The sequence below is a fragment of the Myotis yumanensis genome, unplaced genomic scaffold (assembly GCF_028538775.1).
Source record: "Myotis yumanensis isolate MYYU_CA2020_CCGP unplaced genomic scaffold, mMyoYum1.0.hap1 SCAF_8, whole genome shotgun sequence".
Taxonomy (NCBI): Eukaryota; Metazoa; Chordata; class Mammalia; order Chiroptera; family Vespertilionidae; genus Myotis; species Myotis yumanensis.
In genome coordinates this window covers 61,013,201-61,036,582 of record NW_027223759.1, presented here as the reverse complement: position 1 = coordinate 61,036,582, position 23,382 = coordinate 61,013,201, and the positions used below count along the sequence as shown (strand labels likewise).

Sequence of the window (23,382 nt, the reverse complement as noted above, 5' to 3'; positions counted from 1 at the left end):
GGGCAAGTCTTTCCTTATAACTATGAAGCACATATTTTCTAGCATAAAGGGGAGAATCTCACTAAGACTAACATAATTTCTAATATGTTTTATGTAGGAAATTGCTACTGAACATTTTAAATAAAAAGTTTATGAAACTTAGGAGTTATTTTTGCAGTTGAATTGTAACTTAAAACAAAAAAGTTGGTGCCTTACTGAATATTAGCTATTTAGGAGGTTAAAAATATGCAAACTCTTCCATTATCTAAGCATTGCTATATATCTATTTATTGTACATACATAAAACCACATGTGGGACAACTTTCCTATTTCTGCCAAATACCATTCAGTAAAATGAAATGGCTAAATGGCCAACATGTAATGCTGATTACAAAATAGCCAACCAGTGTTTCTTTCATATCAAAACTACATTCTTTTTTTAAAATATATTTTTATTGATTTCAAAGAAGAAGAAAGAGGGGGGAGAGATAGATACATCAATGACGAGAGAGAATCATTGATTGGCTGCCTCCTGCATGCCCCCCACTGAGGATCAAGCCTACAACCCAGGCATGTGCCCTTGACCCGGAATCGAACCTGGGACCCTTCAGTCCGCAGGCTGATGCTCTATTCACTGAGCCAAACCAGCTAGGGCTCAAAACTACTTTATATTACAAACGCTTTTTTTAAGTCCTGAGTCAACTAGTAATAGGAAACTGGACTGTGAGTTAAAGGGATTTTCCAAGGTTACAGGGGTGGGAACCTTTTTTCTGCCGAGGGCCATTTGGATATTTATAACATCATTCATGAGCCATACAAAATTATCAACTTAAAAATAAGCCTGCTATATTTGGTCAAACATTTAATTATCTTACCCCTAATGCCTTGGCAGTGCCAAAGCAAATGATTTTAAGGGCCTTATAGGGCCCACAGGCCGGACGTTCCCCACCCCTGGAGGAGGTCTACCAATATTATGGGGCGCTAGCAGTTTCCACTTCAATGAGCTAAATTGGAAAGACAATCAGGATTCTTGCCACTATTTGCTGGGGAAAACATGAAGGCAAGGAACATTAGTGACCTTGAGCCCTTCTAGCTTCTCTCTTTTATCAATTGTGACATTCATTATGTACCCAAGCACATTTCCTCACCACACCGCTCCATTCTGTCCATCCTTATCCTTCAAAGATTATAACAAGCCCAACCAGTTTACAGCCTGCAGAAAATGCATCCAATGTTTTTAAGTTCATATTAATCCAATGCTGTAAGGAGCACTGGTGGGAGTGAGCTATCCCTAACTCCATACACCCAAGTTAGGTGGCTGAGTCTGGGCAGCAAGCGTAGTCTCCTTTGGACCGAGAGAAACAAGATCCCACATGGCCTTGTTTCATGAAAGGAACATCTGAAACCGATTACTCTCTTTTTTTCAAAAGCAGTTAAAGGCTAAACTACGAACATCCAGAGGCTCTGTAATAATGAACGCACCAGTGGGGACGGCACTTTCAAATAGATGGGTGAGTCCATACGGTTCTAAATAATTTAAGTAAAATGACTCTAAGAGGGCCATGGAAAATGACTACTGCGATAGGAATACGATCAAGGATACTGGGCACTATCATTCGCTTTGGAGTTCTTGTGTTTAATAGAATAAATCTGAGTCCATTCAGCAATGGAAAATAAAGGGTGATAGACGAGAACTACTATGGTTGCTGTAATGTTAGAAGTTTGCAAGACTGTGGAGGAGATGAGCTCCCCTATGGCAGAGAGAGCGATCAATGTCATTTTACACGCACGAAAAAAATTATATAGCTCAACGAGCCTGCAGGTCAGCTTCTGGTAACACAAGCCAGCTTGTACTAGTAACTAAGTAGGATTAAAGGATTACATTTCATTTGTAGATTCAATTGTCTGCCTATCTGCTTTTCTCACCAGGCATTATGTAGCTCGCATAGTACTGGGGCCATCTGAACTTTGGCCTTCTTAAAATGTACTATTTTCAAAGACTCTGAAAAAGAAATGGGTATAATACCTGGTAGAAGCCAAGTGAAATCTAACAATATAGTGCACAGATGTATATTATAAATGCAAATTCAGGTGGCTCATATAAAAAGGTCTAGATGAAAGGGGCTGTGGGTCCTAATCACATAGGCCAGTGGTCGGCAAACGGCAGCTTGCGAGCTACATGCGACTCTTTGGCCCCTTGAGTGTGGCTCTTCCACAAAATACAGTGGGGCCTTGACTTACGAGTTTAATTCGTTCGGAGACCGAGCTCGTTAAGGAGCTCGTTAACTCAAATTACTCTGTCAACTCAATGCAAAAACTCGGCCGAGAGACAGCTGGTATCTCAAAAAACTCATTAGCCGGGACACTCACTGTACCACGTGTGGGCGCACACGTACAGTGCCAAGTTGACTTAAAACTTCAAGTCAAGTTTATTAAGTTAATTTTAGGGAACATTGTGGAGTGAAAGAAGATGTAGTGTCGAGGATTGAGAAAGATATGTTGAGATGGTTAGGACATATAGAGAGGATGAACCGAAACAAGTATACAAGACGAGTGTGGATGGGAGAGTTGGAAGGGGTCGACCTCAGCGAACGTACCTCAATCAGATTGAGGACGTTTTTAGCAAAGGCCAGCTTAGGAGTCCCCTAATTAAGTTAATAACAACGTACCTACCTATATAGTGTAAGTTTAAAAAATTTGGCTCTCAAAAGAAATTTCAATCGTTGTACTGTTAGTATACTGGCTCTGTTGACTAATGAGTTTGCCAACCACTGGCATAGGCCCTTTTCTGCCTGCATCCCACCTTTTCTTCTGTGAATCTAGAGTGGGCATAAAGGAGAGTCCCCCCTCTTCCAGAGAAGAACTGCTCAGGAGCCCATCCTCCCAGCTCGTCTTTCTGTCTGTGGCAGATCAAAAATGGCCACCAACTCTTTGACACTTTCCATGTCGAGATGGACAGTGTGTCCCCTCTCCTTGAATCTGGGCAGCCTCTGTGACTCCTAGCAGAAACCCATGGAAGTGATGCTGTGTCAGTATCTAAAAACAGTATCTAAGCTTGAGATAGCGGAATACTTGCTCTTGGAGCCCTGCGAGCTGCCATGTCCGAAGCGCATATCCCTGTTGAAAAGATCCCATGGAAAGTTCCTAAAACCACACAGAGAGGGAGAGGAGCTGGCTGGGCCCAGCCCTCCCGTCATCCCTGCTAAGGGACCAGGTCAGCCGTGCAGCTGAATCCCACCAACTCAACTGGTGGTTGGTTGAAATCACTAAGATTTGGGGTAGATTTTTGCACAGCTAGAAAACTAGAACAGTCATAGCTAAAACAGTCATAGATAACTAGAACTAATAAATAACCAGTTGTTTGGCCAGAAATCGATATCTAGGACTTTGTCCTAGATTGAACAAGGGTGGCAACTTTGTTGGGCTTGATTACATGGAGCCTGCCTCCTGCTCCTATAAACCAAATTTGACCGGAACATTCCGATTCCTTTACACATTGCCCATGCTTCGTTCCTGCTACAGAGGCAGAGTTGAGTAGTTTGGCGAAGAAGACCAAATGGCCCACAAAGCCTAAAATACTTACTGTGTGACCATTTACTGAAAAAGTTTTAGAAGAAGCCTTACCCAGGAAACAGGGGGAGCAGAGTTTGCCACCCCAAAATATGCCTTTTTGGGATATTGATTATTTTAAGCTGGTTATTTTTAAGACACTAAATCCTTAAACTGCCCCTTAGCTGCCTAAAAGGAATTTAGATAGAGGACCAGCTCCAGGAAGGCAAGTATCATCACAGATAACTAGTTTACTGTAAGTCAGGTGAGAGGGACAGGGAGGACCCAGCAAGGCCCATTTGATCCAAGTCCTCTCTGTGTCCCATTGTTAAAGATGCTTCAGCAAAAATTTATTTACCAAACATTTGCTCCTCCATCTTCATATGAAGTCCCAAACCGCATCCATCACCCACCCCCCACCCCTAATAAGACACAAATATTTTCTCTAGTAGTTATTAGGAATAAATGTTAAACTCATTCTTATAGAAAGATCAAATTAGCAAAAAAAAAAAAAAAAAAAAGACAAGTTCAATTCACCTAACATGTATCTCAAGGAATAACTTACTGAGAATTCTTATAACATTATTACCCCAAACTTGTGCATATATTAATCTAATCCAGTGGTTCTCAACCTGAGTGACTTTTTCCCCCTAGGGGGCATGTGTCACACTTGAGGGTTGCTAATGGCCAGGGATGCCACTGAACATCTCACAACACACAGGACTGCCAACAAAAAATTATCCAGCCTAAAATATCAATAGTGCTGAGGTGGAGGACCCCTAATCTAAATCTCTCTTTAATCCATGAGATGTATCACCTACCAAATTGTTTGCTAAGAATTGACTTAACAAACTGTAATCTTATTACTCTATATACTCTTTGAAGGCAAGAACATGCCATTGTATCCCTCACACCTTGTGAGGCACCAACCTAATGCTTAACTAATGTTTGCTGAATGTATTTTAATTCTTGCCAAGAGGATTACCTGCAGATGAGCCACATGGAACTGAGAGGACTAAGTATTTGGAGTCTGTGTGGTTTAACCACATGGAGACATGGATACCATGTCCTCAGACAAGCCCACGTGGTTGTTACTGTTGAAACTAGCTGGTTATTAATATTAACGATAGGAAGAAAACAAAGGGAAGGCCAGACATCCATGGTCATCCAGGCAGCTTCACCAGAAAGCCGCAACTTTACTCTCCCCAGGGCACCACCAGTCCATTCCCTGCAGATCACTGGGGGAAAGACTTGACAAAAGGGAAGATGGGTGCATGGGCAGTGAAGTTGGGGTGATGTAGGGGAGGGACTTGTCTGTCTGTCTAACCTGAAAATAAAGATAATTGGCTATTGGGGGTGGGACCACTGCAAGCCTGAGAAATCTTAGAAGGTTAAAATTCGCATGTAGACAAAGGAATTCTCTCTCTCTTGTTCCTCTGGCTTTGCTCTTGCTTTCTTGCACTTGCCCATGTTCCCCCCATAGCCATGTAGCCCTAGAAGCTGCATGGCCCACAGCCATGTGAATGCCACACGTAATGGATTACAGCTGGAAACACAAGCTAAACTAGCCTGATGCAGGACTGGACTGTGCAAATATGGAGTAGACATTAATCTGGGAAATGGCTTTAATCCTAGCTCTTGTAGGGACACAGCTGCACTTCCGTGGTGGGACAGAGGGAGAGGGCACCTTGGAAACTCAGGAGTCTGTACCATGTAAATAAATATTATTTATTCTCCCATGCGAGTCTCAGAAAATTCCTTTCCTCATAACATGGCAAGAAGTCTACTGCCACCAGCAACAGGTTGGGACATGGAGAGCTCCCCACTAATAACACGTGACAGGAGAAATTTCTGATCTGAATGATGCTCCGAACCAATGAAGATATCATCTGACTTGATGGATCTTATACTCTCCTCTTCCCGGGGCTCCTCAGCCCACCTGGGTTCAATAATATCTCTATGCTGGTCACTTTCAAAATCTAGATAGAATCAGAGTCTTGGAGAGTCAAGCAGGAATCTTAGATACAATATCTATATCTTAGCCTACCATATCAATAGCCTTCACCAGAGGAGATTCCTTTCACAATATTTCTGACATCTGTTCACACAGCCTACTCCACCCTCACCCCTGAGACAAGGAACTCACTACTTAGAAAGCCAGCCTATTGTTTTCAGTATTTGCATTTGGGCGGATTTGTGAAATGCCTTCCTCTTAGTGGGTCAAAGTGACCACTGCCAAGTGAAATTAGATGGGCCTCACTGCTCTCAAGTCCACTCAGACCTGCTCCTGGAAACTCCCACTGATCTCAGCACCACCCTCTGGGCCTCACAGAACCAGGCTCCCTCACAGCGTGGAGCTTTCTACATTTGTGAAGGTAGACATGGCAAACAAGTTTTGAGATACTAATCTGTGATTTTCCTTTTGTATTTTCTCCTGTTCTTGTCTGCCATTCAAGCAGGTGGCAGGTCTGTTCTCCCTTGTCTGGCGTGAGGTGGGGGTGGGAAGGATGGGGGTCATGGCAGGAAATTGCCAGCCCTCCATTCCTCCCATCCCCCCGCTGGGTTTTGTTTCCCAAAAGCCTAAATGGGTTGGAGAGATTTTGCTAACTACCTCTGGAAACAAAAGAAAGTGAGAGTGCTTTTAGTACAACCAAAGCAGAGAGGAAGTTCCTTTAATAGCAACAAGAGGGGAAGAGAGGAAGACAAGTCCCCTCCCTCAGAGAGAGAGAAAAGGGAGCTCCCTTGCCAATGTCCCAGAGAGGAGGGGCTGTGTGTCTCCCTGCCTTGCCAAAGGCCCCCTGTTCCACATGAGGGCTGATGCAGCAGAACATCCTTCCCTGGGGATCACATGCACCCGGTGAATGGTTTTCAGGTTTGGAACGCTCCCCCCTCACTCCCTTCAACTTCCTCACCAACCTCCCCTTATGACTTGGGGTCTTTGTTCTGCTCTGGATTAGGGTGGCTTCAAGCATAGGTAAATATCCTGCCTGCCCAGTGGGATGGGGTCAAAATAGAACATGGACTATTTCTGGCATGTCCATGTTGGGGATCAGAAGATTCAGCCACATCACACAGCTACATGTAAAGGTAGAGTGGCATGGTGCACGGAAGTTAGAGTCAGACAGATCTAGGGTTGGATCTTGGGGCTCATTTACTAATTCCTACCTCCAACAAGTTTCTTACCCAGGGACTGAGCTTTCTCTTCTAGAAAGTGAGGATAATGTTATTCACTAGGGCAGTCATAGAGGCGCATGCTCGGATTTCCCCTTGAGTTGGAACCTGCCGTGATGAGTGTAGGCAGCAGACACACTTGGGTTGCTGCACCTTCAGCATCCACCACAGCGTTCAAGCTGAGGCCCTGCTCCCCAGGCTGCTGCCTGTCAATGCTGGAGCGCATCAGGGGGACTAGAGCCAGGATAGGGATATTTCTCCCAACGTGAGACTCCTCTTGAAGCATCCATCTTATAAAAAAACTGCTGTTTGAAATTTTAACCCTACTATTTCTGGCTTCTGTAAATGCTTGCTGGCTTAAATAATAAGGAAAATAAGACTAATCCCATTTCAGAGAGGCCATTAAAACTTCTCCAGACAAAGTTATCAGTGCTGGCATCAGGCCAAGCCTTTGGTCGAGGTCTCAAAGCCCCAGCACAGAGGGCCCTTTAAGAACTTGCAAAGGGAACTGGAAAAACCCCATATTTGGGAGACAAAGAAGGTGGAATGGTATAAATACGGGAAACTTCCTGTGTGATTTCACCCAGACTTTGAGAGACATTTTCCTCTGGGCCCGTGCATAATAATAAATGTAACTCCATCTCTCCACCAGCGGTTCTCAACCTGTGGGTCGCGACCCCTGAAAATACATCCTGCATATCAGATATTTACATTACGATTCATAACAGTAGCAAAATTACAGTTACGAAGTAGCAATGAAAATAATTTTATGGGTGGGGGTCACCACAACATGAGGAACTGTATTAAAGGGTCGCGGGATTAGGAAGGTTGAGAACCACTGCGAGTTGCTTGGTTCTTCTCTGGTTTTTCTGTAACACTCTAATGGGCAACCTTTTCTCTGGGGATCCACATCTAGGTGACTGAGATGTCTCAAGGCTGCATCACAGTCTGAGGCTCCTCCTACCCATTCTCCCCTTCCCCTTCTCCCTTCCCAGGGCCAGACCTGCAGCAGATCTGAAGGCTCTCCTTCTTGGTTCCCTTTAATCTCACATAGGCATTTTCTCAATCAATCTGCGGCTCTAATTCCATTTAGGTCTCTGCTTCCCAGAAGACCCCAACTGATAAAATTACCCTTATAAGATTGTTCTAAAAGTTGGAAACAATAGCACAGTTCCTGGCTTTTGGTTGCTGATCAGTAAAGGTCAGCGTCCTTCAACTGGGTAATACATTCTTCTATATTTGCTCAGTGCTTTAATCATATATTCCACTGTGTACATGAGCTTCATCAGTAGATAATGTGAAGTTAGACTTCTTAACATAGCACTCCAGACTCCAAGTTATCCAAATTATCTGCAGGCAGGTAACCAGGTGCATGTTGCATGTGTGTGCGCGCGCATGTGTGTGTGTATAGTTGGGTGGGGTTGTGAGGGGAGGAAATTGGTTTTGGAACCAGATAAATCATAAATCTAATCCTAATTTGTTGTGTGACCTTAGAGAACCATTTCACCTCTCTGTCTTCAGTTATCTCACCTATATAATGGGGATAATAATTCTTATCTTACTAGGTAACTATAAGGATTAGAGACATTTTATTACTCTTATGGCATAAATTTCACTAATACTCTTATTGTATAAATATTACTAAATATTTATTGTGGGCCTACTATGTAGGAGCTTGAGATACAATAGTAAACCAGATCGGCACAGGTCCTTACAGAGCTTGACAGGTTAGGCATGGCCCAGCATATGTACATCCAGTAATTATAACAGAAACACTTAGATGGTGCTTATCATGTGCCAGGCACGTTCTAAGAGCTTCACCACATACTCACTCATTGAGTCTTTACACAAACCCAATGAGGTAGGTACATGCCGAAGATTACATAATTAGGGATGTAATCCTAGTGTGGATTACAGTGGACTTGAACTCAGGCAATCTGGCTCTAGAGTCTGTACTTTTTATTTTTAATCTTCACCCATGGACAGAGAGGACAGAGAGGAAGGGGGAGAGAGAGACAGAGACAGAGACAGAGACAGAGACAGAGAGAGAGAGAGAGAGAGAGAGAGAGAGACATCAATTGGCTGCAGGGATTGGACTTGCAACTCAGGTATGTGCCTCAACTGGGAATCAAACTGGCAACTGTTCGGTGCATGGGACAACCAACTGAGCCATGTTGGCCAGGCCATAGTCTGTGCTCTGTAAACATCTGAATTGAATTTTAAGCTTCTTCAGAGCATAAACAATCCTCACACGAGTATAAATCTAATGAATCAAATCAGTAGAAAAAAGTTATTTCCTTTAGAGAAACACAGGCAGAGAAATAGTAAGTCAGCTGGGCAGGTGTAGACACTGACCAACCACTGGTGACCCACATGATAGCTGTTACCTCCCCCCACCCCCTCCCACCATTTGCTTGGCTTCCAACTCAGCAGCTGTTTCCTGGCAGTGGCACTAGGAGAAACGCTGCCATAATATGGCTTTTCACCTTACTTAACCCTGACCTCTTCAGCTGCTCTAGCCACAGGGCTCTTCTAGTTCCAATAAATTCTCAACCATCGATGCCATAATCTTTTATGTCTATCAGAACTTTCAGGCAGAAAAGAAATGGAAAGTCAAATCAGTAGGTTTTCTTTTCATAAAAGCATACACATTGACTCAGTAGTTTGCTGAATTGGCCAGGTAATCAAGGTAGCAGTTAAGGACATTAGACATGGGACACTAAGTTCATTTTTTATTACATGGCAGACACCACCCAGTTCTGGATGCTTGAGTGTAGCCAACATGGCAGCATCAGTTTGTTCCAAGAAATTCCTCAGGTTTATGATAACATACCACCCTCACCATCAATCTAGAATAAAAGCGACAATCTCTATATATAAAGAGCCAGGTGCCATCGCAACCGAATGGACGACCAAACAGGCTGAATGGGGTGACAAGGCCGACAGGGGGGTTAGTGAGGGACGACCAAACGACTGAGCACCAGGCTGCGTGGGGCGACCAGGCCGGCAGGGGGCACAGTTGGCAGCAACCAGGCCAGCGGGGGGGGGGGGGGGGGGTAGTGAGGGGCGACCAGGCTGGCAGAGGGGGGCAGTGAAGGGTGACCAGGCCAGCAGGGGGGGCAGTTGGGGGCAACCATGCCAGCGGGGGGGGGGGGGGCTGTGAGTGGCGACCAAGCTGGCAGGGGGGGAAATTGGGGGTGACCAGGCCAGCAGGGGGGCAGTGAGGGGTGACCAGGCTGGCGGGCAGGGGGGAGCAGTTGGAGGCGACCAGGTTGGCAGGGGGGTACAGTTAATGGTGACCAGGCCAGCAGGGGGGCAGTTGGGGGTGACCAGGCCAGCAGGCAGAGGCAGTTAGGGGTGATCAGGCTGGCAGGGGGGCCAATAGGGGCAATCAGGCAGACAGGCAGGTGAGCAGTTAGGAGCCACCAGTCCCGGATTGTGAGAGGGATGTCTGACTGCAAGTTTAGGCCCGATACTGAACCAGCAGTCGGACATCCCCCGAGGGGTCCCGGATCGGAGAGGGTGCAGGCCGGGCTGAGCTGAGGGATTCCCCCACCCCCTCATGCACAAATTTCAGGCACTGGGCCTCTAGTGCTAATATAGAAAGAAACACTACCCTTTCTTAACTAATCAAGAATGATTAAGACCAAAAATGATTGTACTTACTGGAGGGCACTGTGCAAGTTTATCAGCTGCCACCAGTTGCACATTTAAGTGTTTACTTTGGGACTTTCCTCTAGATTTAATCAACCTCTGTAAAACCTGATGGAAGAAGACACAGATCTGAGATACTGTCAATGAGTTGAAAGAAAATCAAATAAACCAAGGCCCCTTTTAATAGTCTGTTTAGCACTGAGTATGAATAGAGAGAAAACACAAAGTGACAAATCACATATATCAACTCTGTGATGACATCATCCACTTACACTGACTTTCATTTATAGTGGATTTGATATGTTTATCTTATTTTTGTTCCATGTGAGGTCTGGGTGGGATCTTGAGTTCCCACCCTGGATTTTACCCAGAGATTTCAAAGAGAGTCCTCCAAAAGTGGAGGAACTGATCTATACCGGGTCATTTATTGTCCAAAATCAGTTGTCATATTTTGGTTCACTATCTCAATGTCAGATAAATATCAAAGTCATTTATACATATTGGGTCCTTTTGTCAATAGTAATTATTGAGGCATCCCAGTTTGATTTTACATTGATAAGACGATTTCTTGATAGAAAGCTAAGCAAAACATTTGTACTGGTAAATGGCCACCTATAACCAGTGATATATCTGTCTTTTGAGCACTGCTATAACTGCATTTTGCCATATAGTCTACTCTCCCTTAACTTTTTCTTAGCTGAAACAGGACCCTCTCCCAAAAATAGTACTAGTGTACTGTGATACTTCAGCACATATGGCTACCAGAACCCCAGTTGCTGCACTTGTGAACCCATGGTGACTGGGGGTGACTGGGACAGGAGGTGAGAGGGGTTGAAATCTATTGCACTGCAGTGAAGGGTGCTTCAAATTTCAATCCATCCTAATGCTTCCCCAAAGGTCCTGGCTTGGTTTGGACAAGCTCATCCTGCGCAGAACCAGCGCCAGAGATGGAAGGCCGAGGACATCCGAAGGGCTGGGGGAAAGCCCAGCTCCTGGAGGGATTCTCCACCCATGAGAGGAGACTACTGCCCTGGTTGGAAGTTGAATTGGAATTAAAATGAACTCTTGGAGGCACTGAAAAAAACCTGATTATTAAGGTAGTACCTCCCAAGGGTACATATTTTATAATCACTTTTTACATTATCAACAGTTTTATAAAATGAAAGAACACCCCAATCAAAAGTGACCAATTTGAGGCTGTCTCACTTTAATTTTTCTCTCCCCTGGTGGCCTGAAGATACATGGCAAATAGCCCATGTGCGTAATCACAGAATAATTATATTCCTTGAAGAATCCAACCTAACCACAAATGTAAGGGTCTGCAATGTTTCCATAAGACATTTTATATGGTGATGTTTGACTTTATATATGATAAATCTAGATACCTTTCCGGAACTATGTACTCTCTCAACTGGGGAGAAAATATAGGTGATACAAGAATCAATATTACCCAAGCAATTTACCAAAATAGAACCCAAAGTCTCTGAAAAGCCAGTTAACTTTTCCTCACCTTTCTTAGTTTTTGTTTTTCTTATATTCCTGCTTAACTGCCACAATAGACTGTGGGCTTTTTGAAGAAACGTACTATTTTTTACTCTCAGAACTTCTAGAACCTTTACAAACTGTGGGAATTAAAACTGTGCTCATTAAGAAGGGTTTGCACAAGACATTCTCCTTGCACATGAACAAAAAAGCACAGAGGAAAAAACAAAAGAGCTGCTAAACCTTAAGCTGGAGATGAGCTAATTACCTTTGGAGATGAGACTTTTACATGAACAATAATTGGTGCTAAAGACGTCTTTATAAGTTGGGCTGGGTGATTGATGGTGTCTGCATCAAGAACAACCAGTTGCAAAGATCTTGCCAACTCAAAGATTCTTTCAATTTCACTTTGTACTTCCGCTAAAAAGAGAAATAATAAATAACAAGTCATGGTTACTTAAAAAAAAATTAGTTCTTATATTTAAAAAAATATAGTACCCCTCTTTCAGATGCTTGTCTATATTGAAAAACAGAACATTTGGAATTTACATATTCTGATCTAACTTAAGATCTTTTCTAAAGAGAGAGAAATGGTTTGAGTTTTGCATAAAACCAAATGGTAGAAAATTTGAGGTGGCTCTCTTGATTTGCTTCTTACTTACACTCACCCTAATAGTTAGCTATTTATATAAGTATTTTTTGTTTGTTTGTTTCTTTGTTTTTAACCATTAACTGAGGATATGTTTTTTTATTGATTTTAGAAAGGAAAGGGAAGGGGGGAGGGGGGAGAGAGAGAGAGAAAGAGAGAGAGAAACATTGAATGGTTGTCTCCCATATGCACCCTGACTGGGGATTGAACCCATAACCTGGGTATGTGTCCTGACTGGGAATCTAACCTGCTACCTTTTGGTGTATGGGACAACACTCCAACCAACTGAGCCATACCAGCCAGGGGCATAGCTATGTTTATTTTAATTGTTGCTTTGCCTAAAGAAATTTATTTTAGCTATAGAAGCTGAAACCACATTCAGGAAACAACTGAGACACATATACAGAGCAACATCTCATGGAAAGCAAATTGCACTGAAATGTTTTTACCAATGATCAACTTATATATTAATATTTTAGAGATCTCCTTTTTAAAAATCCCACAATTCACCTGTTTTGACTGATGTGCATATTTTTGTATCCCTGATTAAATGTTCTGCACCTAATCTTACAACAAGCATATTGCTAAGTCTTACTTTAAGTATTAGGGCCAGTGGACTGTTCTGAGGCAAAATTATCCTATTATTTAAAAAAAACTAAGATCAAATATATTAAAATGTTGCAATGCATCTAGATGCAAATCTATTTGGTGGCTGTAATAGCCAAGTTATCCAAATCCATGAGTGAATCTGGTCAAACAAAAAATTTAGTTTTTGTCAATATCTAAAGCAATCCAGATATTTTTAAAAAGCAAAACAGGCTACCCATAAAAACATAATGTGACTTTCTGAAATACAAAAAAGACTTTTAAATGTATATTTTATAAATCATCTAACTTATTGTGTCACATCCAAGTCTGATTTAGACTAATTTTCAGAGAGATGATCTTGTTTTGCTTTTTACTTTTTATTTTGAGCTACAGGTGTGACCTCACAATGTTGTAATCTCGTCCAAATTACAGAGTAGACAAAGTGGAGACATGGCTAATTTAAATTACTTCAAAGGTGGCCTAGAAAAGGTGGTGTTGCTCTAACCATCCTCTCTGAAAAGGTCTTGTACCAGAATCCCATGATTTGTTTTTCTAATCTAGTATAAATTCAAGTTCATGTCACCCATTGAAAAGTTCTCCCTCCCACAATCTAATGGACTGACAAGGAGTGTGAGGTCATGAATGCTCAAAACTCTCATGTAACTCTATTCTCTTGGGCTTTGCCTAAAAGCATAAACTTTTTATTTTTCACAGAATCACTGATGCATCATCTGTATTAGACAGTTGTTTTTGATATTATTTAATACTTGAAAGGTTTCATGTTGTAAAGAATTTGGACAATTGGGTTTATTCACAACATTTTTCTGAAATTACATTCTACATTTGTTATTGTAATAATAGCATACCTGTCCCTTTTTTCTCACATCAGAAACAGTTTTTTTAAAAAAGATTTTTCTTATGAGAGAAGTTTGAAAACTAAATTTTATTTTTACTGTAGTAAATTTTAGCTTCAGAGTGTTGGGGTACATTCTTCATTTGTTGTTTTCATTAAACTGGTTTAATGTTAACTCCTGGCCAGGGCTATGCTAGAATAAGTCTATATTGCTTTAATTTTCAAATCTGAAAACAATATTTTCTGAAGTAGCAAAAAGGCAGTGACGTAAACTAGACTGCTCTGGTACAAGGAACCCTCGAGGCACTTCGAGTCTCTGTGTAAATACCTCAGCAATGCCGTGGCCTGATTTCCTCTGCACCAGCAATGATGAAAGTGTGGTTTCTGTCAGGTACAGAGGGCAGGCACACCTGCTTGATAACACTAAACCCTTGGGCAATGGGCACTCTGTCACGAGCAGAGAGGTCAGGCAGAGCCAGCCAGGAGGTTGCAGAGAGCCACACTATATACTGCTGTAGGTCCAATATTTGGATAATACGTATACAGAATGCAATAAATAAATTATATGTGTGAGGAAGAAAAATTATCTACATAGCTAATTTTCTTTCTTTTTCTTTAATATGTTTTTATTGATTTTTTTTTAGAGAGAGAGAGAAACATTGATGTGTGTGAGAGAGAAACATCAATCAGTTCTACCCCAATCAGGGATCTAACCCGCAACCTGGGTATGTGCCCCAACCAGGAATGGAACTGGCTACCTTTTGGTGCATGGGACGCCAACTCAATCAACTGAACCACACCAGCCAGGGCAACATAGCTAATTTTCTTAAGGAAAAACTTTAACCAAACCCAACAATCTTGACTACTCAGGCTGATCCTCAGAAGGGTTCCAATGGAAGTTTCCTCATGACCTCATTTCAGACAAATGGAGCTCTGAGAAGTCATGGACGATGATGCCGGTGGGATGTTAATGAACTCTTCTACAACTTGGCCATGACTGATCTGGACCCATCTCTCTCCAGTCTTTCTATCACCTGGGATCTTTTTTACATACAAAATGCTTATAATACTTCAGTGGCTTCCTAGGCTCGAAGCAACATTTCCCAAAGTGAGTTCCCTGGGAAACAAATCCCCTGATATATCCTATGGGAAGAAGGAGGTTTTCTGTAAGAGAAATATTGCATACTACAATAGTTTCTCTTGGAATTTCAAACGTGCATTGCCCTTTGTATCCTAACAGCTCTAAGAAGTCTTGCAGTGAAGAAAACTGCCAATTGTTTAATGCACAATTTCCAAATTTATTTGATCATAGAAAATATTTTGGATGTAACAACTATTTGGTATCTTTTAAAATTAACATTTCATGGGTTCTATTCTGGAGAACTCTTTAGCAAGACACATGGAGCCCTAACATACTGGCCTCAATCTACTTTTCTCAGTCTCTTCCCTTGCTCTAAAACCATGTCTCCCCTCCCATTTTCTAAGCAGGCTCTGTAAAAAATGAGTTGTTTCTCAAACACACAGTGTTTTTCTATATGCTGATGCCTTTGCACATTCTTGTCTGCCCTGAAGAACCAGCTCAAATAAAACTTCTCAGACACTTCTTACTCTCTACCCCTCTTTCTTAATACCCCACCTCTTTGCTCATACTTCCCCTATCAAGGAGTATTTTAACCATCTGTTTCCTCTTTCGGTTTGCTCATGTGTAAGATACATTGTCTTAGTCACATTTGCTCTTCCCAGATCTGGCATAATGCATGGCACATAACAAGTGTTCAATAAACATTTGGTGAAGAAATCTGCAAATGTGCATTAACAGCAGGCAAATGGACATAAGTGGCTCACACAGTGATTATTATAATAGATTGCCATTAAATTAACTCCATGTTTGTGGTATATGAATTTACAGAGTAAAGGTGGAAAACAGTGAACTGACATCTACCTTGTTTCTTCCTCAATATTTTTTAAATATATTTTTATTGATTTCAGAGAAGAAGGGAGAGGGAGAGAGAGATAGAAACATCAATGATGAGAGAGAATCATTGATCGGCTGCCTCCTGCACGCCCCCTACTGGGGATCAAGCCTGGGACCCTTTAGTCTACAGGACAACGCTCTATTCACTGAGCCAAACCAGCTAGGGCTCTTCCTCAATATTTACAGTAGCTCCACCCACTCACTCCACTGATTCTGACAACAGGTGACTAGATTACCAATGACTTCAAAGCATATTCATGAAGCCCTTGGTTTCATGCAATTGTTAGTCAGGCGACCTAGCTTCTGCTTTTAAGTATCCATTAGCCTCCAATTATACATCAGAGGAAGTCAACAGCACTGTGAGGAGTTAGAGGAGAGTGAAAGACAGAAGAACAGAGAACAATGCTTGTTTTAGATATCTTCAATCTAATATGGCATCCTTGTCACCCATGATACTTGACTTTAGTCAGTTACCTAATCTGGTTCATCATTATCAACTCTGCCATCATCACTTCCTCAAGGTGAAAATATTGTGCCTTATAGAAGTGTTTCATTCTGGCCCTGGCTGGTGTGGCTCAGTTGGTTGGAGTATCATCCGGTACACCAAAAGGTGACAGGTTTGATTCCTGGTCTGGGCACATACCCAGGTTGTGGGTTTGATCCCCAGTTTGGGCATGTGTGCAGGAGGCAACTGATCAATGTTTCTCACTGATATTTCTCTCTCCTTTCCTTTCTCTAAAAAAATCAGTAAAAAACTAATTAAAAGTGTTTTATTCTGTATGTGAAAGGCTGTACTAAATACAGGACTAAAAAAGAAAAAACAAACATACAAAAAAACTCCCACTGATGTCTGGGATCTTGCCCTGACAAGCTCTGACACTTGTTTCATTTGGTAAGTTTAGCATTCTTTCACAAAGCAACCACCAAACAAACATTTATTGATCAAGTACCATGTGCTAATTCCATGCCAGGAATATAGAGATAATACTTTGTAGCCTCTTTCCAACCTGCTCCATTCTTGGCACAGCCTTCAGTGAGTTCTTGATGAGATGTTTGGGCATGCGATCTATTCAGAAATTTTATTTTTAGTTTTCAATCATCTATAGAGCTCATTTCAGTAGATAAAAAAAATGTAGAGGCATAGAAGACCCCTATCTACCCAGGAAGAAGAGGGCAGTAAAACAAGTTGCCTTCAGAATGTGAATGCAAAAGAGACTCCCAGAAAGTTAGGAGTTACTACGCCACTCTTGGAATCATAGAAACCACAAACAGCCTTTTGATATGAATGTTGTGATTTCCCCAGCAGCATGAATTTGCTTCTGTGGATGGTGAATCTACAACTCTGCTCACATATGTCTTGATGGAGCTAAACACATATAGCATGTGTGTTTTCTTCTCCATCATGGTAAATTTTAGGATGTTTTCTAACTGATGCTCTGGGAAACTCCCTCTGTGTTCTTAATGTAGTTACTATTTCCACTTAACGATGTGACTATTCTGGGTACTACCAGTTAGCAGCAGAAGTAACACTGAGAACACCATGGTCTAGCTTTCTTCTAAAGACCTGAGAAGGCTGAACATCTCATTTCCTTTCATGTCAGCTATGAGTCAGAGGTGAGAGATTATTAGCCATGTTGAGAAACTCGGGCAAAGCGGAGATGAGTGGTTTCACACGGTTAGGCAGTAACAGACCAGGAGAGGCCGTGAGGATTCTTCCCACCAGATTCCTAATTAGCTAATTGGCTAGAGCTGAGGGAGTGGAGGCTCTGGCTGCTGCAGGATTCTGCTCCCTTCTTTTCCAGGAGTAGCATTCTCTCCAGTTAATCAGCGCTTCCCCATTCTGAATGGGGAGCAAACTGGGAAAGCCATTCCAAACGCAACACGTGTCATCCCCGTCTGAAAGCACAGGTTGGAGAAGAACCACATTTAAACATCTTACCTAGGCTGGACCGAGTGTTCGAACGTTCAATTATTGCTCTCTTGCTGGGATTATTTAGGACAGACCTCTTAGCAAGAGAAATGTCAGCTGTCACTCTCGTTATTGATATCCTATGAATAGGAACACAGAACATAACAAGCCAGTAAAAATGTCATAGGGCTCTCCACGTGATTTATAAGCGCAGTACTTAATAACCGCTTTACATACTACAGTGCAACCACAGCATAACAAACATTGGCCACAAGTATTTTAAACAGGCTTTGGCTAGTATTAAAACACAAGCAGAGCAGAATACAGGAAGGTTTTGGCTATTTAACAACAACAAAATGGTTGCAGCAAAATTGCAGCTCCTCCATTACTGTCTGCCTTGCTGAATTCTCTTTAATGCACACCATACCAGGAGGGAATCAAAACACATGAATAAACCATGCTCTTTCTAGGAAGCGGCGACACAATTTCCCACAATTCACAGTTGAGTTGCTCTTGCACAAGACTTTCAAAAACTACAGATGTCAATGCTGCCGGTCAAAGGGAGAAATCATCGAAGACAATTAACCAGTTGGTAGCTCTGTTGCATTCCTGGTGCTCAACAGTTAATTTGTGATACACGAAGCATTTCTCCACAGGCCCCAAAGAAGGTTTGATTTCTAAGGATATGAAAACTATAATTTCTCTTCTGCAGGCACAAGACTCTTCAGCGTAGTTGCATATGTTGGGCACCCATAAGAAGGCAGGGTGGGAATTGTGCCAGGACATTTTTAAGTTAGAAAGTGTCCTGCAGTCACACAAGAGAGTAAAGCAAATCCATTGCAAGTGAAGGAGAGAGGGGTCTACGTGCGTATGATTATCAAATGAGAGTCTCTGCAGCTCACAATTTTAAATTCTTTAAAATAAACCGGGAGTGAGCAACTTCAGACTATTATCTACCTGCAGAATGCAAAGAATGCCTCTCTAGGCCAGTTACTGCCACCATGGACCTTTCTCCATTCTTATCTTCACAACCTGCCAGGGTTCCAGAAAGGAGACAAGGAGAACAGCACCTCCTCCCCTTTATGCTCAGTTAGTACATCTGATCTCCTTCATTTTCACACTCCCTTTGGGAGTTGGAGCAGGAGAGAGGTGTCATTACTGATCATTATTGAGGCCTATGTCATTTCACACCTGTCTTGGGACAACACTACCAGCACTCTCAGGAGACTCTTCACCTGACTTCAGGAACCTGACTCCTTGGGGAGAATTAAAAGTATTCCACTTGCCAAATGGTTGGAAATCACGTTTTTAAAGTAAAAGACTGTGCAAGAATTCTGGTGCCATTTTAAAGCAAAGTACCCCTTGCTTGTGTCATTGTATTTATAGGTTGTAGATGGTCAGAAAGATTTAAGTGTTTTCATTTTTAGACTTTTCATGCCCTAAGAAATTACTGGAGGCATCCTCAATGGTCTTCTGCAGAAACTAAGCATTTTGTGGAACACCTCCAGGGCCGCTGGGAGCCGCCAGGGAGGCGGAGTGGGCGGGGCTCAGCTTCCCCAGTCAGTGACAGGTGAAGGAAGGCCTCTGCATTTCTGTTTCCTACATTGCTGCTCTCTATATGATTTTATTGTAAAAAGCTGTTCAACGGCTGCAAGACATTGGGAAACACTGGTCAGGTACTATTTCCTCATTTTACCAAGAAGGAAAACTGAGACCCAGAGAGGAAGTGCCCTGAGGTTAGAGGCTAAGAAGGTATAAAACACAGCCCCCCAAGCTCCAGGCCAGTACTTAGCCACCTAATTTAACAATTCTTTTACAGTTTTCTTCCCCAGCAACCCATTCTCCAGACATGAGCCACATGGACAGGGGCAATGCTCAGTTAGTCTTGGCCAGGTGCTGACAGATGGTCAGGATTTATTACTTGAAGTCAGGTGAAGCCCACATCTGAGCCTCCATTCCTCATTGGCTGCTGCAACCTGAGGCATGAAATCTCACAGGCAGTCCTCCTGGTCACAGCTTCTTTTATTTACATTGCTTGTTTATAGTTCCTGTTTCTGTTTTTTGTTTTGCTTGTTGTTTTAAGAATGAAGTTGCTGGTTAGAAACATTCAGTGAAGTTCCAGAGCAATTCAAATAGATGACTGGAGACAAGTGGGTTGGTTTAGGGACGGAGTTCAACTTTCTAGAAATAATTACTTTTGGAGAGCCCAAACAGTCTATTCTGCTTAGGTGAAAATCAAATTTTCTAGTTCCATTCAAGCCAAATAGTGACCCTTGGTTCTTAAAAATCAAAGGGATTATCAACAGATACACACTTTGGTTTTTGCTGGGTTATAAACATTTTTACAAAGCCACTTTCAAACACATCCAAAGTTTTACAACACACACACACACACACACACACACACACACAAGCATAGAAAAAAAAACTGCTTCATATAAACCCCAAATAGGAAAAGGTGTAGATAATAAAGGGTTCTTTTTCTTGTTTTATTTGTTAATAAAATACCAACTAATTTTTAATACAAGTTATTTCTTAATAAAAGTACACAGGCATGAAAGACCTCAGGAGATGATAGACACAGCCCCAGGAACCTTTTAGTAAGACAAAGCAGGAGTTTCTTATTTCTAGGCAAAGATGCTTACTATTCTCAAGATCAGATACCAAATTCAAACTTCTGTGTTTTGTTTTTGTAAAAGGCTCCCCAGCAATGTAACTACATTGCATTCACCATTGAATGTTATCTAGTTTATATACATTTTTTACTTGATATCATTTCTACATTTTTTATTGCTATACTCTTATCCCCTAGTGTCTTTCAGCACTTCCACACATCTTGTTTGATATACGTCTCTAAAAAGTTCCCTGGGGAATTTTCCTGTGATATAGTGTCAGTAGTTACTGGTTAGTAGATAAAAGACTAATAGAACTTCAGTTCCTCAGCAGACTGGGTATAGTAGCAAATGTCACTGACAACTAGCAACAATCATTCTCTAAATTTTGCGATGTTGAACCCCAAGTGTTGCTTAGTTCTGTTTTGGAATTCATCACAATTGTGGCCATCCATCATGATCTATCAGTGTTAGTTTTCTGTGATTTTCTATGGAAAGACATTACTTTCAGTTACAACACACTCATTTAAAAATAACTAGTATTTCCATATTAGTAATGGAACAGCTGTAAGATCCTTCTATACTTTATCCTCCCTATAACTAATATGCAGCCCTGGTATTGTATTAATTTATTTTAGTCCTAGTATGCATAGAGAAAAGTGCTTTGAAGAACAGACAGTGCACTGTCAAGACAACAGGGATGGAAGGCATACATAGACCTGAGTATTCTTTCCGGATCTTTCTCTTGCTGGTCAGTAGATAAAAGACTAATAGAACAAGACTGTGAATGAGTCATGTCAGATTTTGAGCGTCAGTATTAAAATCAACGTAACAGTGATAGTAGCTTTGTCATACTATCTCATGGGATTTTCATTGGGAGAAAACAAGATAATATATAAAAAGTCTTTTCTTAAATAATTATTCATAGTGTCCTGTGTTGATAGGCACATATATAATGTATACAAGACAATTATTGGATATTTGAAGACTTAAAAAAGACATTTTCTTTATATCCTATCCTCAAAAGTTAGCAGTCTACCATGAACTCTTCCATCCCTGGAGTCTGTGATGTTTCTATATACCTTGAGGGTGGGAGAATCAGGGCAGATGTGTAATCAAAACCTGCCGATTTAAGTATTCATGTTTGCATTAGAGCCTTCGATTCATTATCTCTAGTGTTTGTCCTCTGATGAGTCTGCATTTGAATGGAGAGTGGCAGGAGGAAATGGTAAGGGAATAACGTTGATCATGAAACAGAAGGCATGGTGCTGTTCTTTTCCATCTGTTGACTGCAATTCCAATCCTTCCATGACTTGGCTGCTCTGTGACAGCGTTAATCCTTCCCATTTCCTTTCATAAATAAATACTTTCTCTAGAGTCTCCCTAGGTTGTATTCTTAGCCTCTTTTTTTCTTTAATTCTTTCTCAAATCCTTTTTTGTTGTTCTTTCTTTAAGTGTTCCTTAGCTAATAACATCCTTTCGCTTCAGATGCCATCTGTATAAATTACTTGATGTCATGTAGGATTTTGGCCATGATCGCGTTGGTTACAAAGTCTCCAATAACCGCCACAGAGCTGATCTGGTCCAGTTGGCAAAAAACTTAAACAACTTCTTTGGGGTTTGACATGATTAGCGTAGGTCAACAAATTGCCATCAGTTTGACTGCTTGCTGTTCAGCCTATGAATGGTAGATTCAACCAGCTGAACAAACCGCATCGCCAAGGATGATGCTCAGTGCATGTTTGAGGTACGAAAAGAAGAGAGCAAAGCTCTGTGCCACGGTGCACCCACTGTATCCTCGCCAGGCCAGTACCATTGTAGCAGCTTGTGGAGCTCACTTAGCTTATGATCTGTGCACAGCAACGGTCACTACGTGTGGACATCCACATGAACAGGGGCCCGTCAGGAACTCTTTCATACTGTGCTTTTCAATTTTCTTACATGAATTATGGTTAGAACCTACAATAATAGTTATAGCAAAAAAAAATTGTATAATAAGTAGCTCTAAACAGACTCAAATAAGTTCTAAGGTATCCAAAAAGGCAAGCCTATGACTCTGTTATGGTCAAGCTCTTGGACTTTAATCCAATTTGTTGGATTATTTTCTAACCAAGATCTGAAAAACAGTTTCGAAGAAGGAAGCCTCTTTTTTTTGCTCTGAGAAAAATAGGACTTTCTCCTGACTAGTTTGTCTAACCTATTGCATCCATAGCCAGTGAAACAGAACAGGTTTCCAGTAGAACATATTGTTTACGTTGTGTGGCTGTGCGAACGCCTTCTGTGTGATTGTTCTCTTGGACGGTTTCAATTAAAGATGATTTGTTGTTTTCTCTCCTTTTATTAATTGGTAAAACATAATGCAGCAGGTTGTCATGGCTCAACATGTCAGGGCAGACAAGTCAGAGTCAGATAAGCAAATCTCTTCTTCCTTATCAGTCTCCCATACACTCAACCAATAGATTCAGTACAGGTTTCTGTGCAGCACTGGCCTCTTATCCTTTGAAAGCAAGTCCACTCACCTACTCCCACCTTTAATGTCTCTCTCCAACTGTGCCGTACATGAGATCTCTCAAGGCTGACTCACCTTCTCCAGCTATTACTTTTGCTGCTGTTGGATTTGCCCTCAGATCATCTGCTCCTCCTCTGTGTTATCAGACCCCATGGAACACTTGGCATTGACATTTTAATTCTATTTCTAGCACCATCTTCAATAGTGTATGTAAGTGCTTGATACGGACAACTCTACCTGATTCAAAACAGATCTCTGTGTGTATAATTACATGCATTTCCTCTTTCTGGGCCTGAGGATTGAGGTAGAACCTCAGATTCTTCATCCTTAAAAGCAATAATTAACTCACTCATTTTCTCTTTGCTAAATTAGAATAATTCCTTTCTTTCCCCTCCCATAAGTCCCACATTTCAAATCTTTAACGTTGTTTATAAGGATGTTATATGGGGACA

At 41.7% G+C, this 23,382-nt stretch overlaps 1 protein-coding gene across 6 annotated transcripts in view; it reads right to left on the bottom strand.

Moving 5' to 3' along the window:
- CACNB4 (calcium voltage-gated channel auxiliary subunit beta 4) overlaps positions 1-23,382 on the bottom strand; it is a 238,341-nt gene that overhangs the window by 13,500 nt on the left and 201,459 nt on the right. For all 6 annotated transcript variants that reach the window (XM_070422998.1, XM_070422999.1, XM_070423001.1 and 3 more), the window contains 3 exons: positions 17,840-17,949; positions 12,104-12,255; positions 10,366-10,461 (listed from right to left, as the gene is read on the bottom strand). In XM_070422998.1, the coding sequence (XP_070279099.1) occupies positions 10,366-10,461; positions 12,104-12,255; positions 17,840-17,949 (358 nt within the window). The remainder of the gene's footprint in view (positions 1-10,365; positions 10,462-12,103; positions 12,256-17,839; positions 17,950-23,382) is intronic.